General features: G+C 37.6%; 1 protein-coding gene across 3 annotated transcripts in view; it reads right to left on the minus strand.

Annotated features, from left to right (window-relative positions):
* Positions 1-19,041, minus strand: part of HS2ST1 (heparan sulfate 2-O-sulfotransferase 1) — a 224,522-nt gene that overhangs the window by 2,369 nt on the left and 203,112 nt on the right. For all 3 annotated transcript variants that reach the window (XM_037826726.1, XM_037826724.1, XM_037826725.1), the window contains 2 exons: positions 3,864-3,961; positions 1,893-2,050 (listed from right to left, as the gene is read on the minus strand). In XM_037826726.1, coding sequence (XP_037682654.1) covers positions 1,893-2,050; positions 3,864-3,961 — 256 coding nt within the window. The remainder of the gene's footprint in view (positions 1-1,892; positions 2,051-3,863; positions 3,962-19,041) is intronic.

Genomic DNA, 19,041 nt, shown 5'->3' on the forward strand with positions numbered 1-19,041 from the left:
ATAAATAATTCAATGCCTCTTTATTGGAAGAGATGGTTTAAATTAATATAACACATAGAAGGTTAGGTAATATAACTTAATTGTCTTGTATTAATGTAATTAGGGCAAAATGGAGCCCTAATCATACTAGAACTGTGATTTAGTTCTTTATAATATAAATCCTTAACCTGTTAAAGATGTAATGAGATGTCAAAAAATAAAGATAAGGATCACCACCCGGTGAAGTGTAGGCTGTCACCTCACATGTGTATTCTCAAATGATTGGGGCTCTATGACAAGTTTATCTTTAAAAAATAATCAAATATCTTTTGCTAAATTTAATGCTAATTTCTAATATTCTACATTCTCTGTAATTTTGTGTTGAGAGCTAGGGCATAGAAAGAAATTCCTATGATTACATCTTACCAAAGAACAGCAAAAAAGCCAGAATTAGATGGGACTATCATGGTCACTTTCAGAGATATAATACTGTTGGGGTGCTGAAGCACACTTTTAGAGGTTCTATAATATACCAGACATAGCAAATAATGATCATTATTAGTGTGACTTGCTTCCACCATCTCACTCCTACTCTGAGTGGAATTAGGCTGGTCTAAGTGTGGAATGCATGGTCCCAGTGATTGGCATCCAGTACCATATGTCCCCATGATCAAATTTAGAATATTTTCATTACTCCAGAAAAGAAGCAAAAAGAAAAAGAAAACTCAAATCCTCCAAAACCCCTTATCCCCCATTATTACTGACCCACAGTATTGGAGTGGTACATTTGTTACTGTTGAGGAGAGTATTAAAATATTACTGTTAACTATAGTTCATAGTTTGCAATAGGCACATTTTTCCTCATATACCCCTCTTTTATTACCTCCTTATAATAGTGTCATACATGTTTTCTAGTTCATGAAAGAACTTTTTATATTTGTCCAGTTAATCATGGACATTGTCTACCACGTGATTCACTATGTTATACATTCCTATGTTTTAACCTCCAACTTTCCTTCTGGTGACATACATGACTCAAACTTATCCTTTCCACCACATTCACACAACATTCAGCACTGTTAATTATTCTCACAATAACATGCTATCGTCACCTCGGTTCATTTCCAAATGTTTAAGTTTATCCATTCACATGTCCAGGCAAGTAAGATGATACACTTGCCTTTCTGGAGCTATTTCTTGTCTTATTCTGAAGAATTTTCAAATTATCTATATTTTTCAAGTTGCAAACAAACAAACAAAGTTACAGAAAACTTTCAAAGAAAAGCCATCATTGGCAATCCCACTACTCGGTACATACCCAAAAGAGCAGAAAGCAGGGACTCAAACAGATATTTGCACGCTAATGTTCATAGCGGCATTAATCACAATTGCCAAACAATGGAAGCAACCCAAGTGTCCATCAGCTGATGAATGGATAAATAAAATGTAGTGTGTGTGTATGGACACACACACACACACACGCACGCACACACAATGGAATATTATTCAGTCATGAAAAGGAATGGAGTCCTAATTCGTGTGACAACATGACGAACCTCGAAGACATCATGTTGAGTAAAATACGCCAGACAAAAGGACAAATATTGTATGATCTCACTGATTTGAAACAATTAGAATAAGCAAACTCACAGAGTCAGAATTTAAAATATAGGTTACCAGGGGATGGGGTGGGAATAGGGAAGGGAAATGTTAAGGCTTAAAATGTACACGGTTCCTATTCAGAATGATAGAAATGTTTTGGTAATGGATGGAGTTGATGGTAGCACAACATTGCGAATGCCATTAACAGCACTGAAATATATATTTGAATGTGGTTGAAAGGGGGAGATGTTAGATTGTATATGTGGTAACAGAATTTTTAAAAAATGAAAAGAAACCCATCATTTATATACCTGTACGATAGAGTTCGGTAGCACCCCTGAAGAACCGGGGCAAAGCTGCCTCCAATAACATGATAAAATCTTCCAGCTCTTCAGTAACTCCCACCAGAAAGTATTCATTAATGAGGTTATACTTGGCTTGATCCATAGCCCACCTGCTTCCCACATTCCTAAAGCCAACAAAAAGCATTAAAAACTTGGTTGTGAAATCTGCTAAGTATTTCTGATGCCTATGACCTGTATGTTATGGAGAAAATAGAAAAACACATGCACATCCAAAACCTCAATGTCCTGCTATAAACTTCATTTGCTGACAAACCTGTTTTTCACTTCCTTTGCCTTACACCTCTGGTTTCTGCTCACCCATGCAGTGCTAAATCAGACAAGAACTCTTAAAATGAACAAAGTTTAGTTTGAGAGAAGACATATATTCTTACCATCTCATTTAGTGTGAGTTTGTTTAATTTTTTTGAACTGTTCTAAACTAAATTTTGTTCATATTAAGAGTCCTCTAGTAAAGTCTAAGCAAATTACATTTAGTGCTTATCTTAATTTGTATGCTTATGTTTTTTGTGAGCATAGTTCTTCAGAAATTTCTGAGGAATAGAAAATATATCAGAAATTCAGTAATGGTTCTGCTAAGAATCTCTCTCTCTCTCTTTTTTTTAAAAATATTGTTAGCCAATAGTTATTACTAGAGATTTGGCTCAAAATAAACTGTATTTCTGAGTTCTTTTTAGCATTAACAGCCTCTAATCCTAATTCCAGCTCTGCCCTTATATAGCAGTGTGATCTTTCATCTGGTGGTTTAACCTCTCTAACTTTTAGTTTTTTTTCAACAGTTAAAGAAAAGGGCAAGGGTGAGGTGAATTGGTTGATTTCTAAGGTCCCTCCCAGATCTATGAGTCTATGAAACATATGAAAGAAATCCAAATAAATATTCCCAATTATGCCCAATAAAGCAAAATATTCTTTATTGTTCTGAGACTGGGTTTGGCAAAGGGTCAGAGGGTAAATATTTTAGGCTTTGCAGGCCATATGGTTTCAGTCACAACTACTACTCTTGTTGTTTTAGTGAGAAAACAGCCATAGACAACAAATAAGCAAATGGATGTGGCTGTGTTCCAGTAGAACTTTATTTATAAAAACTGGCAATGGACCAGAATGGTCTACAGGTGGTAGTTTGCCAATTCCTGTTCTAAGGAAAAGGTTAAACATTGAAAAGACATTCTTCTTATGCTTCCAATTCTTCTTATGCTATTATTATGCGTTGATACAGTCTATTGAGTAGGACATAAAGGTTCATGGCAATCCAATAATATATCTTAACTAATAAAGAAAAGAAAGCAGGCATTCCTTGCATTTCTGTTTAGTTTTGAGGAAGATATTAACTTTAAATGTGTTCTTATTTGTCTCTACTTTTCCTATAAAAATGATTGAATTGAACAAATAAATATGTACCACTATTTTCAAAAACTAAAAACTCAGATCATGAGGAAGTAAGTTCATTATTAAGGGAAAATATCTTTATTTTCTACCTCACATTTATTAGCATATTAAACCACAACCATAACCTTGGCTTCTCTCAAAGTCAAATACAATTTTAACAGTAAAATCAGATGAATAATTTACTCACTAAGCCTTGATCAATAAGCTTAGGAGAAAATGAGGTTTATGAAATGACCCCTTATCCCTCAATTCAGAGCTCTGCTGGAATGGAGCAAAACATGTAACACCAAAAACAAACAAAAAGTTTAAAAAACAGTATCTGAGAAAATGGTGCAAGGACATTATAATGAAAAATCTTTTTAATGCATTTAAAAGTAACCACAAGATTTGCTATTACTTAATTACATGCTATTTTTAAATTGGTCTTTCACTGATTTCCCTATACCTAACCCTGACTAACACATTCATACTTGTTAAATACAGATTATAGAAAGAGTATAGATTATCATTTTAAACTAACTTTATCCTACCTACCAGCATTCCGAGCTGTGGCCACAGAAGAACGGGATTTGAAGCCAGAGCTTCTCTGGAGCACAGTCCGAGCCGCCCTCAGCTACACATTCGTCAAATGTCTGGAATCAGGACAAAGCAGCACAGGTGAGTCGTATATATTTAAATCTTACCTATCAAGCATCGTAATGTGTAAGTTTTAAATAAATGGGCAGGAATGGGTGGTTTGAGATAGTAAATGGAAAGGGACAGGCAGGTTAAGAAGACACTTGAGATACTGAGGAAAGTTAAATGTGACTTTTTCTCACAACTTTGTTTAATGCCATGTTTGTAAGACTTCTTTTACTATATGAATGGAAAGTCCTCCATACTTTAATCTGTTCTGGAAAACAAGTACTGGTTTATGTTGAATTTGTGTCCTTGTCTATGCTCTCACCAAAGGAAATTGAATAAAACACAAGGATGGATATATATATATATATCTTTATGAATGATTCTTTGTGAAGTAATCTTTGAAAAGCGTATAAGGCAAGACTAAAACTCTCTCCTTTTTTCCTTAAAACAAACAAAAAAACCATTGTAGAAAGGAGAAATGACTTCAAATACTTAAGACCTGCATGTCCTCCTCTCCAAATGCATCTGACTGAATGAGAAGAGGAGAAATTCCCAGGTGATGGATCTATCAAGTTAATCAACTTCACTTTATCAAGTACTTAACTATCTGTCACAGGCATTTGAATAGTAAGGCAATACTTATTTGAGAGGATGTAACATAACCAGAAGACAAACTTGGGAGCTTTGGTTGGTGCAGTGAGACGTCTACAAATACCACCCGTTATTTCTGCAGAGAGGTAGTATGAAAAAGTAGAAAGAGCACTCATCCTAAGTCAAGACTCCTGAGTTACTAGAACCAGATTTGTTCCTATTTTAAACAAGTCTTTAAGGTCTCCAGTTCTCATTTTTCTAATCTATACAGTTAGATAAACTTAGAGGAAACTTTCAGCCAAAAATCTATGAGAATAGGTCCAAAAAATTCTTAGGTTTGGCTATGTATGGATGGAGCTACATTGGAATGATTCTCCTTATTTTGGCAACATTCAAGAGACAACACAAAAATGCAGTCTGCAATTTATTTGCCCATTTCTCTTACAGATGACCGTCACTGTGATTTAGAGAAAAGAGCTATGAGTTGAATTTGAATCCTGAACCTAGCAAACTGAAGTTGTGTGTTAGTTTCCCTAACAAAAAAATGAGGGCATAATCTTACTATGAGTAACAAATAAAATTATAGATGTAAAATAAGTTACCGCGAGGAGGCGGGGCAAGATGGCAGACTGGTGAGCTGTAAGTTTTAGTTACTCCTCCAGGAAAGTAGGTAAAAAGCCAGGAACTGTGTGGACTGGACACCACAGAGCAATCTGTCTTTGGGCATACTTCATACAACACTCATGAAAACGTGGAACTGCTGAGATCAGAGAAATCTGTAAGTTTTTGCGGCCAGGGGACCCGCGCCCCTCCCTGCCAGGCTCAGTCCCGGGGGAGGAGGGGCTGTCAGCTCCGGGAAGGAGAAGGGAGAACTGCAGTGGCTGCTCTTATCGGAAACTCATTCTACTGATTCAAACTCCAACCATAGATAGACTGAGACCAGACACCAGAGACTCTGAGAGCAGCCAGCCCAGCAGAGAGGAGACAGGCATAGAAAAAAAACAACTCGAAAAACTCCAAAATAAAAGCAGAGGATTTTTGGAGTTCTGGTGAACACAGAAAGGGTAAGGGCGGAGCTCAGGCCTTGAAGCGCATATGCAAATCCCGAAGCAAAGCTGATCTCTCTGCCCTGTGGACCTTTCCTTAATGGCCCTGGTTGCTTTGTCTATTAGCATTAAATTTCAATAACCCATTAGATCTCTGAGGAGGGCCGTTTTTTTTTTTTTTTTTTTTTTTAAATCCTTTTTTCTTTTTCTAAAACAATTACTCTAAGAAGCCCAATACAGAAAGCTTCAAAGAATTGCAATTTGGGCACGTCAAGTCAAGAGCAGAACTAAGAGAGCTCTGAGACAAAAGGCAATAATCCAGTGGCTGAGAAAATTCACTAAACACCACAACTTCCCAAGAAAAGGGGGGTGTCCACTCACAGCCACCATCCTGGTGGACAGGAAACACTCCTGCCCATCGCCAGCCCCATAGCCCAGAGCTGCCCCAGACAACCCAGTGTGACGGAAGTGCTTCAAATAACAGGCACACACCACAAAACTGGGCGTGGACATTAGCCTTCCCTGCAACCTCAGCTGAATGTCCCAGAGCTGGGAAGGGGGAGCAGTGTGAATTAACAAAGCCCCATTCAGCCATCATTTGAGCAGACTGGGAGCCTCCCTACACAGCCCAGCAGCCCAGAACTGCCCTGGGGGGACGGCACTCACTTGTGACATAGCACAGTCATCCCTCAACAGAGGACCCGGGGTGCACAGCCTGGAAGAGGGGCCCACTTGCAAGTCTCAGGAGCCATACGCCAATACCAAAGACTTGTGGGTCAGTGGCAGAGACAAACTGTGGCAGGACTGAACTGAAGGATTAGACTATTGCAGCAGCTTTAAAACTCTAGGATCATCAGGGAGATTTGATTGTTAGGGCCACCCCCCCTCCCCGACTGCCCAGAAACACGCCCCACATACAGGGCAGGCAACACCAACTACACACGCAAGCTTGGTACACCAATTGGGCCCCACAGGACTCACTCCCCCACTCACCAAAAAAGGCTGGGTGGGGGAGAACTGGCTTGTGGAGAACAGGTGGCTCGTGGACGCCACCTGCTGGTTAGTTAGAGAAAGTGTACTCCACGAAGCTGTAGACCTGATAAATTAGAGATAAGGACTTCAATAGGTCTACAAACCCTAAAAGAACCCTATCAAGTTCAGCAAATGCCACGAGGCCAAAAACAACAGAAAATTATAAAGCATATGAAAAAACCAGACGATATGGATAACCCAAGCCCAAGCACCCAAACCAAAAGACCAGAAGAGACACAGCACCTAGAGCAGCTACTCAAAGAACTAAAGATGAACAATGAGACCATAGTACGGGAGACAAAGGAAATCAAGAAGACCCTAGCAGAGCATAAAGAAGACATTGCAAGACTAAATAAAAAAATGGATGATCTTATGGAAATTAAAGAAACTGTTGACCAAATTAAAAAGATTCTGGACACTCATAGTACAAGACTAGAGGAAGTTGAACAACGAATCAGTGACCTCGAAGATGACAGAATGGAAAATGAAAGCATAAAAGAAAGAATGGGGAAAAAAATTGAAAAAATCGAAATGGACCTCAGGGATATGATAGATAATATCAAACGTCCAAATATAAGACTCATTGGTGTCCCAGAAGGGGAAGAAAAGGGTAAAGGTCTAGGAAGAGTATTCAAAGAAATTGTTGGGGAAAACTTCCCAAATCTTATAAACAACATAAATACACAAATCATAAATGCTCAGCGAACTCCAAATAGAATAAATCCAAAAAAACCCACTCCGAGACATATACTGATCACACTGTCAAACATAGAAGACAAGGAGCAAGTTCTGAAAGCAGCAAGAGAAAAGCAATTCACCACATACAAAGGAAACAGCATAAGACTAAGTAGTGACTACTCAGCAGCCACCATGGAGGCAAGAAGGCAGTGGCACGATATATTTAAAATTCTGAGTGAGAGGAATTTCCAGCCAAGAATACTTTATCCAGCAAAGCTCTCCTTCAAATTTGAGGGAGAGCTTAAATTTTTCACAGACAAAGAAATGCTGAGAGAATTTGCTAACAAGAGACCTGCCCTACTGGAGATACTAAAGGGAGCCCTACAGACAGAGAAACAAAGACAGGACAGAGAGACTTGGAGAAAGGTTCAGTACTAAAGAGATTAGGTATGGGTACAATAAAGGATATTAATAGAGAGAGGGAAAAATATGGCAAACATAAACCAAAGAATAAGATGGCCGATTCAAGAAATGCCTTCACGGTTTTAACGTTGAATGTAAATGGATTAAACTCCCCAATTAAAAGATATAGATTCGCAGAATGGATCAAAAAAAATGAACCATCAATATGTTGCATACAAGAGACTCATCTTAGACACAGGGACACAAAGAAACTGAAAGTGAAAGGATGGAAAAAAATATTTCATGCAAGCTACAGCCAAAAGAAAGCAGGTGTAGCAATATTAATCTCAGATAAAATAGACTTCAAATGCAGGGATGTTTTGAGAGACAAAGAAGGCCACTACATACTAATAAAAGGGGCAATTCAGCAAGAAGAAATAACAATCGTAAATGTCTATGCACCCAATCAAGGTGCCACAAAATACATGAGAGAAACACTGGCAAAACTAAAGGAAGCAATTGATGTTTCCACAATAATTGTGGGAGACTTCAACACATCACTCTCTCCTATAGATAGATCAACCAGACAGAAGACCAATAAAGAAATTGAAAACCTAAACAATCTGATAAATGAATTAGATTTAACAGACATCTACAGGACATTACATCCCAAATCACCAGGATACACATACTTTTCTAGTGCTCACGGAACCTTCTCCAGAATAGATCATATGCTGGGACATAAAACAAGCCTCAATAAATTTAAAAAGATTGAAATTATTCAAAGCACATTCTCTGACCACAATGGAATACAATTAGAAGTCAATAACCATCAGAGACTTAGAAAATTCACCAATACCTGGAGGTTAAACAACACACTCCTAAACAATCAGTGGGTTAAAGAAGAAATAGCAAGAGAAATTGCTAAATATATAGAGACGAATGAAAATGAGAACACAACATACCAAAACCTATGGGATGCAGCAAAAGCAGTGCTAAGGGGGAAATTTATAGCACTAAACGCATATATTAAAAAGGAAGAAAGAGCCAAAATCAAAGAACTAATGGATCAACTGAAGAAGCTAGAAAATGAACAGCAAACCAATCCTAAACCAAGTAGAAGAAAAGAAATAACAAGGATTAAAGCAGAAATAAATGACATAGAGAACAAAAAAACAATAGAGAGGATAAATATCACCAAAAGTTGGTTCTTTGAGAAGATCAACAAGATTGACAAGCCCCTAGCTAGACTGACAAAATCAAAAAGAGAGAAGACCCATATAAACAAAATAATGAATGAAAAAAGTGACATAACTGCAGATCCTGAAGAAAGTAAAAAAATTATAAGAGGATATTATGAACAACTGTATGGCAACAAACTGGATAATGTAGAAGAAATGGACAATTTCCTGGAAACATATGAACAACCTAGACTGACCAGAGAAGAAATAGAAGACCTCAACCAACCCATCACAAGCAAAGAGATCCAATCAGTCATCAAAAATCTTCCCACAAATAAATGCCCAGGGCCAGATGGCTTCACAGGGGAATTCTACCAAACTTTCCAGAAAGAACTGACACCAATCTTACTCAAACTCTTTCAAAACATTGAAAAAAATGGAACACTACCTAACTCATTTTATGAAGCTAACATCAATCTAATACCAAAACCAGGCAAAGATGCTACAAAAAAGGAAAACTACCGGCCAATCTCCCTAATGAATATAGATGCAAAAATCCTCAACAAAATACTTGCAAATCGAATCCAAAGACACATTAAAAAAATCATACATCATGACCAAGTGGGGTTCATTCCAGGCATGCAAGGATGGTTCAACATAAGAAAAACAATCAATGTATTACAACACATTAAAAACTCGAAAGGAAAAAATCAATTGATCATCTCAATAGATGCTGAAAAAGCATTTGACAAAATCCAACATCCCTTTTTGATAAAAACACTTCAAAAGGTAGGAATTGAAGGAAACTTCCTCAACATGATAAAGAGCATATATGAAAAACCCACAGCCAGCATAGTACTCAATGGTGAGAGACTGAAAGCCTTCCCTCTAAGATCAGGAACAAGACAAGGATGCCCGCTGTCACCACTGTTATTCAACATTGTGCTGGAAGTGCTAGCCAGGGCAATCCGGCAAGACAAAGAAATAAAAGGCATCCAAATTGGAAAAGAAGAAGTAAAACTGTCATTGTTTGCAGATGATATGATCTTATATCTAGAAAACCCTGAGAAATCAACGATACAGCTACTAGAGCTAATAAACAAATTTAGCAAAGTAGCGGGATACAAGGTTAATGCACATAAGTCAGTAATGTTTCTATATGCTAGAAATGAACAAACTGAAGAGACACTCAAGAAAAAGATACCATTTTCAATAGCAACTAAAAAAATCAAGTACCTAGGAATCAACTTAACCAAAGATGTAAAAGACCTATACAAAGAAAACTACATAACTCTACTAAAAGAAATAGAAGGGGACCTTAAAAGATGGAAAAATATTCCATGTTCATGGATAGGAAGGCTAAATGTCATTAAGATGTCAATTCTACCCAAACTCATCTACAGATTCAATGCAATCCCAATCAAAATTCCAACAACCTACTTTGCAGACTTGGAAAAGCTAGTTATCAAATTTATTTGGAAAGGGAAGATGCCTCGAATTGCTAAAGACACTCTAAAAAAGAAAAACGAAGTGGGAGGACTTACACTCCCTGACTTTGAAGCTTATTATAAAGCCACAGTTGCCAAAACAGCATGGTACTGGCACAAAGATAGACATATAGATCAATGGAATCGAATTGAGAATTCAGAGATAGACCCTCAGATCTATGGCCGACTGATCTTTGATAAGGCCCCCAAAGTCACCGAACTGAGCCATAATGGTCTTTTCAACAAATGGGGCTGGGAGAGTTGGACATCCATATCCAAAAGAATGAAAGAGGACCCCTACCTCACCCCCTACACAAAAATTAACTCAAAATGGACCAAAGATCTCAATATAAAAGAAAGTACCATAAAACTCCTAGAAGATAATGTAGGAAAACATCTTCAAGACCTTGTATTAGGAGGCCACTTCCTAGACTTTACACCCAAAGCACAAGAAACAAAAGAGAAAATAGATAAATGGGAACTCCTCAAGCTTAGAAGTTTCTGCACCTCAAAGGAATTTCTCAAAAAGGTAAAGAGGCAGCCAACTCAATGGGAAAAAATTTTTGGAAACCATGTATCTGACAAAAGACTGATATCTTGCATATACAAAGAAATCCTACAACTCAATGACAATAGTACAGACAGCCCAATTATAAAATGGGCAAAAGATATGAAAAGACAGTTCTCTGAAGAGGAAATACAAATGGCCAAGAAACACATGAAAAAATGTTCAGCTTCACTAGCTATTAGAGAGATGCAAATTAAGACCACAATGAGATACCATCTAACACCGGTTAGAATGGCTGCCATTAAACAAACAGGAAACTACAAATGCTGGAGGGGATGTGGAGAAATTGGAACTCTTATTCATTGTTGGTGGGACTGTATAATGGTTCAGCCACTCTGGAAGTCAGTCTGGCAGTTCCTTAGAAAACTAGATATAGAGCTACCATTCGATCCAGCGATTGCACTTCTCGGTATATACCCGGAAGATCGGAAAGCAGTGACACGAACAGATATCTGCACGCCAATCTTCATAGCAGCATTATTCACAATTGCCAAGAGATGGAAACAACCCAAATGTCCTTCAACAGATGAGTGGATAAATAAAATGTGGTATATACACACGATGGAATACTACGCGGCAGTAAGAAGGAACGATCTGGTGAAACATATGACAACATGGATGAACCTTGAAGACATAATGCTGAGCGAAATAAGCCAGGCACAAAAAGAGAAATATTATATGCTACCACTAATGTGAACTTTGAAAAATGTAAAACAAATGGTTTATAATGTAGAATGTAGGGGAACTAGCAGTAGAGAGCAATTAAGGAAGGGGGAACAATAATCCAAGAAGAACAGATAAGCTATTTAACGTTCTGGGGATGCCCAGAAATGACTATGGTCTGTTAATTTCTGATGGATGTAGTAGGAACAAGTTCACTGAAATGTTGCTATATTATGTAACTTTGTTGGGGTAAAGTAGGAACATGTTGGAAGTTAAGCAGTTATCTTAGGTTAGTTGTCTTTTTCTTACTCCCTTGTTATGGTCTCTTTGAAATGTTCTTTTATTGTATGTTTGTTTTCTTTTTAACTTTTTTTTTCATACAGTTGATTTAAAAAAGAAGGGAAAGTTAAAAAAAAGAAAAAAGAAAAAAGACAAACAAGGAAAAAAAAAAAAAAAAAGATGTAGTGCCCCCTTGAGGAGCCTGTGGAGAATGCAGGGGTATTCGCCTACCCCACCTCCATGGTTGCTAACATGACCACAGACATAGGGGACTGGTGGTTTGATGGGTTGAGCCCTCTACCATAAGTTTTACCCTTGGGAAGACGGTTGCTGCAAAGGAGAGGCTAGGCCTCCCTGTATTTGTGCCTAAGAGTCTCCTCCTGAATGCCTCTTTGTTGCTCAGATGTGGCCCTCTCTCTCTGGCTAAGCCAACTTGAAAGGTGAAATCACTGCCCTCCCCCCTACGTGGGATCAGACACCCAGGCAAGTGAATCTCCCTGGCTACGTGGAATATGACTCCCGGGGAGGAATGTAGACCCGGCATCGTGGGATGGAGAACATCTTCTTGACCAAAAGGGGGATGTGAAAGGAAATGAAATAAGCTTCAGTGGCAGAGAGATTCCAAAACGAGCCGAGAGATCACTCTGGTGGGCACTCTTACGCACACTTTAGACAACCTTTTTTAGGTTCTAAAGAATTGGGGTAGCTGGTGGTGGATACCTGAAACTATTAAACTACAACCCAGAACCCATGAATCTCGAAGACAGTTGTATAAAAATGTAGCTTATGAGGGGTGACAATGGGATTGGGAATGCCATAAGGACCAAACTCCACTTTGTCTAGTTTATGGATGGATGTGTAGAAAAGTAGGGGAAGGAAACAAACAGACAAAGGTACCCAGTGTTCTTTTTTACTTCAATTGCTCTTTTTCACTCTAATTATTATTCTTGTTATTTTTGTGTGTGCGCTAATGAAGGTGTCAGGGATTGATTTAGGTGATGAATGTACAACTATGTAATGGTACTGTAAACAATCGAAAGTACGATTTGTTTTGTATGACTGCGTGGTATGTGAATATCTCTCAATAAAATGATGATTAAAAAAAAAAAAAAAAAAAAAAGAGACACACAGCCCAGATGCTGCAGCAGATGTGAGTGACATTTTGGGGAGCAACATTTTGGAGAATGTCATTTTGAAACGCAACCTGGGAGCAAGCAGACGCCAGCCACGTGCCTTCCCAGCTAACAGAGGTTTTCCGGATGCCAATGGCCTTTCTCCAGTGAAGGTACCCTTTGTTGATGCCTTACCTTTGGACATTTAAAGGCCTTAAGACTATAACTTTGTAACCAAATAAACCCCCTTTATAAAAGTCAAAAAAAAAAAAAAATATATAAGTTACCGCAATTACTTGTTCATAGTAGGCATTCAATAAACAGATGTGCTTTGTTTCTGTCTCTCCCCCCATATCCTTCTCCTCCCAAATAGTCAAATACAATGTTTTGTTTGTTCTTGTTCCCCTTGACTTCCATAGCATTTGGCCCCACTGTCTACCCTATTCTTTCTGAATAACTCTTGGTCTCTCGGCCATGAACATATTTTTTTCTATATGTTAGAACATCCCTTTTGGCCTCTTTTGTTGACTTTCTGTACCTTTTTGAATATTGAAGGCATGTTTTTGTCCTTCTGCCAAGTATGGAAGTTTATCTCAGTTATCTTTTCTTTGCCATCCCTTCCTTAGCCCATTCATCCATACTTCCTTGGCTTCATTTAAAATTTCTAGACAAAGAACTTCCAAATCTGTACCCCCAAGATCTATCACTTCTTACCTATCTTCTAATTCCTACTGCATATTTTCATTTGAATTTCCAGTGTTACCTAATATTTAATATTTCTGGCAATGGGATATTTTTTATCTTGCAACCCAGACTCAAGATCTCAGAACACTTTTTAACCTTTCTTCTACCTCACCTCACTTCCATGAGGTAATGTCTTTCCAGTTCACCTTTTCGTTTTCAATCCTATTTCCTGCTTCCTTGTTAACTTCCATTGGCCCCTTATAAAACTTGGAATTCTTAAAAACAAACAAAAACTTTAGACTCTTTTCCTCTCCTGCAATACTCAAGGGCTCAGTGTACCAGAGAAATGAAAAGTTTTTAAAATTAAGAGAGATGACCAGCTTTTCACTTAAAAACCATCAATAATTAGAGAGATACATTCTTTGTGAACTAGATACAAATGACTTTAAAAGCATAAAATATCAAAATACTCTTTAGATCATCCAGATGAGTTTAGATATTTAATTCTTAAAGATTTAAAAAATTAAACACATTTGATACTTGGTGCTTGTATAGTGATGGCAATTATATTTACATTCAAATCTCTTTCAGCAAATGATCTTGCTTCATATTTTATATAGAAAACTGAAGCTAAGAAGGAGTTCCCTTGATTTTCTGCTTAGATAAAAGCTTACCTGAATCTGCAGCTCCTTACTGCCCCTACCTTAAATAGGTATTTTGTCCTCCTGTCTACGAATACCATTCTCACCACCTTTCAGAGACCCTGCTTCACCACTTTTTCTCCAGTTTTTTGTATCTTCCCCCTCTTGCTTCTTCAGCTATATGAATATGCTCATGTCTGTCATCTTAAAGAAACATTCCCTGATGTTTTCTGTTCCTTTCAAATCCAAACTTCTTTCTCAAAAATAGTTTCCCTCCTGTCTCAGTTACACTTCAACCCTTTGTACCCCACTTAAACTCCTTTCCCTGGAATCGCTACTGATCTCACCATTGACAAATGTAAGAAGAAGTTATCAAGCCTCATTTCACTAACCTCTTTGCAATTGAAACTCTTTTCTCATCCATTTCAAGGACTCTCCAGGCTTGCCTTTCTGATTTTCTGGCCTTGGTCTCCTTGGCATGCTCCTCTTTCTTTGCCTACCTCTTAAATGTTGTTGCTCCCCAGAGGTCCATATTTAGCACAACCCCCACCCCTGCTCTTTTCTTCCTTTTTATTGGTCTTCTTTCATATTCTATATATGCCAAGTACAATTTCATTCAATTCCATAGTTTCAAATACCACCTCATGTTGATGAGTTCCAAATCCATAATTTAGTTCAAACATTTTTTCAGGTACAATTCCCAGCGAATACCTCCACCTATACACACACACACACACACACACGATTCAGTACACACATACGATTCAGTCATGTCCAATCTGAAGTCATCATCTCTTCCCTCAACTCCATTACAATTTGCTCCTCCTCTTGTTTTCCCTCTTTTGGTGAAAGGAACCACCTATGGCCCAATTAGAAACCTTAGAAAGGAAGAGGACAAGGGTGACTCTGGATTGAGCAACTTAGGCAGATACTGGGAACTTTTGCTGAGAAAAAGAACACTGGCCCAAGTAAATTTACTGATATAACCCCATAAAACAAAAGCTCTTTGGGGACCTCAGTAATTTTTAAGAGTGTAAAAGGAGGAGCTGGTGGAGAATTCAGGAGTGTTGGGTCTCCCCACTTTGATGGTTGCTGATGTGCTCACAGACATAGGGGACTGGTAGTTTGATGGGCTGAGCCCTCTACCACAGGACTTGCCCTTGGCAAGACTGTTGCTGCAAAGGAGAGGCTAGGCCTGCCTATAATTGTGCCTAAGAGCCTCCTCCCAAATGCCTCTTTGTTGCTCAGATGTAGCCCCCTCTCTCTAGCTAAGCCAACTTGGCAGGTGAAATCACTGCCCTCCCGCCTATGTGGAATCTGACACCCAGGGGAGTGAATCTCCCTGGCAACGTGGAGGGAGGAAGCTAGACCCAGCAGGCATCGTGGGATGGAGAACATCTTCTTGACCAAAAGGGGGATGTGAAAGGAAATGAAATAAGCTTCAGTGGCAGAGAGATTCCAAAAGGAGCCGAGAGGTCACTCTGGTGGGCACTCTTAGGCACAATATAGACAACCCTTTTTAGGTTCTAATGAATTGGAATAGCTAGCAGTAAATACCTGAAACTATCAACTACAACCCAGAACCCATGAATCTTGAAGGCGATTGTATAAAAATGTAGCAATGTGATTGGGTAAGCCATATGGACCACACTCCCCTTTGTCCAGAGTATGGATGAATGAGTAGAAAAATGGGGGCAAAAAAAAAGGCACCCAGTGTTCTTTTTTACTTTAATTGTTCTTTTTTACTTTAATTTTTACTCATTATTTTTGTGTGTGGTGTGTTGTAATGAAAATGTTCAAAAATTAATTTTGGTGATGAACGCACATCTATATAATGGTACTGTGAACAACTGAATGTACACTTTGTATGACTGCATGGTATGTGAATATATCTCAATAAAAATGAATTTAAAAAAAGCGTAAAAAAGGGGTTCTAAGGCTAAAATGTTTGAGAACCACTGATTTAATCTACACAGTTCTTTAATGTTGACCCTTAGATTACTTAATATCCTGATTTTCCAGGTACTAGGCAGAGATTAAATTAAATAAGTCTTTATTTAGTTCTAGTATATGAAAAACAGAGTATTTGAAATCTCAATCTCCCAAATAAAACAAATCTTTTGTTCCTTACAAGATCAACTGAAAACTATTATAAGTACAGTACCTATATCTGAAACGTGTCTGAAATTATTGTTTGAGAGTGGAACCAGAAATCCGTTCAGATTATTGGAATACTATGTTTGAAACATAATAGTTGCCATGAGTGCTATATTGAATATTGTCTAATATGCTTCAAGGTATCACTTGAGGTGCAAATAATAAGCAGTTTCATGGAAATGAAGCTATCTAGACATTTTGAGAATAAACGCCATTGAAAGGTATTTCCAACATCATTATGGCCACCCTTGAATCCCCATTATTATCAAATACCCAAAAATTTTCAGAAATGTTATGTGCCATGCAGCCTTATCACCTTTACAGATACAAGTTTAAGGAAAACTCTTGCCAGTTAAGGATATATTAAGGGATCCTTTACAATAAAACAAGTACTAATGTCATTAAACTCATTTAGGTCTCAGAATGTTACCAAGATTTGTATCATGAAAAACAGGCCAAATTATTAAAAATGTGTAGTCATCAATGTGTTTCCAAAACTGAAAAGGTCCATTCAGTCTATCACAAAGCAAAATAATTATTCACTTTAATAAAGCATCTGTAGATAGCCCTGCCCTTATAGAATTAAGGCAATACAACAATAATACTATATATAAATAACAAGGTGGATTGATACGTATGCTATAATGACATTAAAAACAAACCCAAACCCTATCACAGGTAGGGTGAAGAATGATTTAAATTCTAGGCTTCAGAGGGCATATCTACCTAAAACTTTCAAGTATGAAAGGGAGATGATACCAAATATCTGAGTTTTTTCATGAGTATTAAATATGCAGCTTTGGAACATCTCTCACATAAAAGTTGTGGAGTAACATGTTGTATTCCCTCCCTCCTTTCTAAAGAGTATAGATGTTAAATGGTGGGTTCTGGAATGAGAATGCTTGGGTTTAAATTTCAGCTCCACTGTTTATTAGGTGCATAACACTGGGCAAAATACTTCAATTTTCTGTGCCTTAGTTTCCTTATCTGTAAAATGGAGACAATAACAGCAAACATCTCATAGGATTGCTGTATAGGCTAACTGATATAAAAATAAATATAAAGAACTTAAAACAGTGCTTGGTATATGATAAGCACTCAATAAATATAAACTTCTAGTGTTATTAATATTATTAATTATTGAGGATTATAATTACCCTATCCTCCAACTACATTGGATAACAACCACAAAACCATGATGTCCAGGGCTGATAGTGACAACTACTGGATGCAGGGACCCACATAACCACAAATCTTTTCTTTACCAACATTAATATCCCTTTGGTTGAAAGAGATAGATGGATATTAACATTTACTGAGTAAGAGGTAGTGTAAATGATAGAGCCATAGTAAAAGAAAAGGCAAGTAGTAAGAGTTGGAGTGAATTTAGAAATAAAAATCAAGAAATTCTAAAGTACTAGATCACAAAAGAGTTACATCAATAGATTTTATAATATTTTGTAGAATCTCCCTAAAAACATAAATATACATATTTTAGGAGATTAAATAATTCTAAAAGATAGGTGGACACTGAAAAAAGGTTTGGCTGATGTTATGGGTTGAATAGCCTACCTCAAAAAGATATGGTAAAGTCCTAACTCCTAGTTCCTATGAATGTGACCTTATTTGGAAATAGGGCCTTTGCAGATGTAATCAAGTTAAGATGAAGTCATACTGAATTAGTGTGGGCCTTACCCCAATGTTACTGGGGTCCTTATAAGAAGAGGAGAAGAGATACACACACTATTTTCATCTGTGAAGACAGAGGTAGAGATTGGAGTGACACATCTACAAGCCAAGAAATACCGTGGATTGTCAGCAACCACCAGAAGCTAGGAAGGGGCAAGGAAGGTCCTCTCCTAGAGCCTTCAGAGAGAATATGGGCCTGCTGACACCTTGATTTTGGACTTCTGGCCTCGAGAACTGTAAGAAAATAAATTTCTGTTGCTTTAAGCCACACAATTTGTGGTAGTTTGTTATAGTGGCTCTAGGAAACTATAATACACCTGGCAATCTCTATTTGGGTTAAGCAGTACTTTCTGCCTAAAACTCTGTGACTAAGAAAAGAAAGAGTAATTTCTAGAAAATATAAAAAAGTACAACAAAACAAAAAACCACTGCTATCTCATGTGATACACAAAGGGGCACATTGGATGTTGATTTGTATCATAATATACCAAGTACGTAGCATAACCACTGTGTAATACTTTAGGTTTAAAAAGGTGCAGAAATCACTAATTTAATCATTTACTAGGTACTTACAAATGAACTAGGCACGTACTATACTGGATACTGGGGAAACACAATGAATGAGCTATAGCCCCTGCTTTATGAAGTTCACAGTATTTAGGAGAAGACAGATATGTAAACAGATAATCCAAATATCACAAAATAAATGCTTAAAAAAGAGAGAGAGAGATTAATGGAGTATTCTGGGATCCTTGAAAAGCCTAGAAGTATCAGAAAAGACCTTAAGGAAGGGGTAACATATGAGCTAGATCTCAAAGTTGAAACAGATTTTCCAGGGTGAAGGAGAGGCATCCTAAATATAGGAAACAAAATTTGTG

Source organism: Choloepus didactylus, chromosome 2 (assembly GCF_015220235.1).
Source record: "Choloepus didactylus isolate mChoDid1 chromosome 2, mChoDid1.pri, whole genome shotgun sequence".
Taxonomy (NCBI): domain Eukaryota; kingdom Metazoa; phylum Chordata; class Mammalia; order Pilosa; family Megalonychidae; genus Choloepus; species Choloepus didactylus.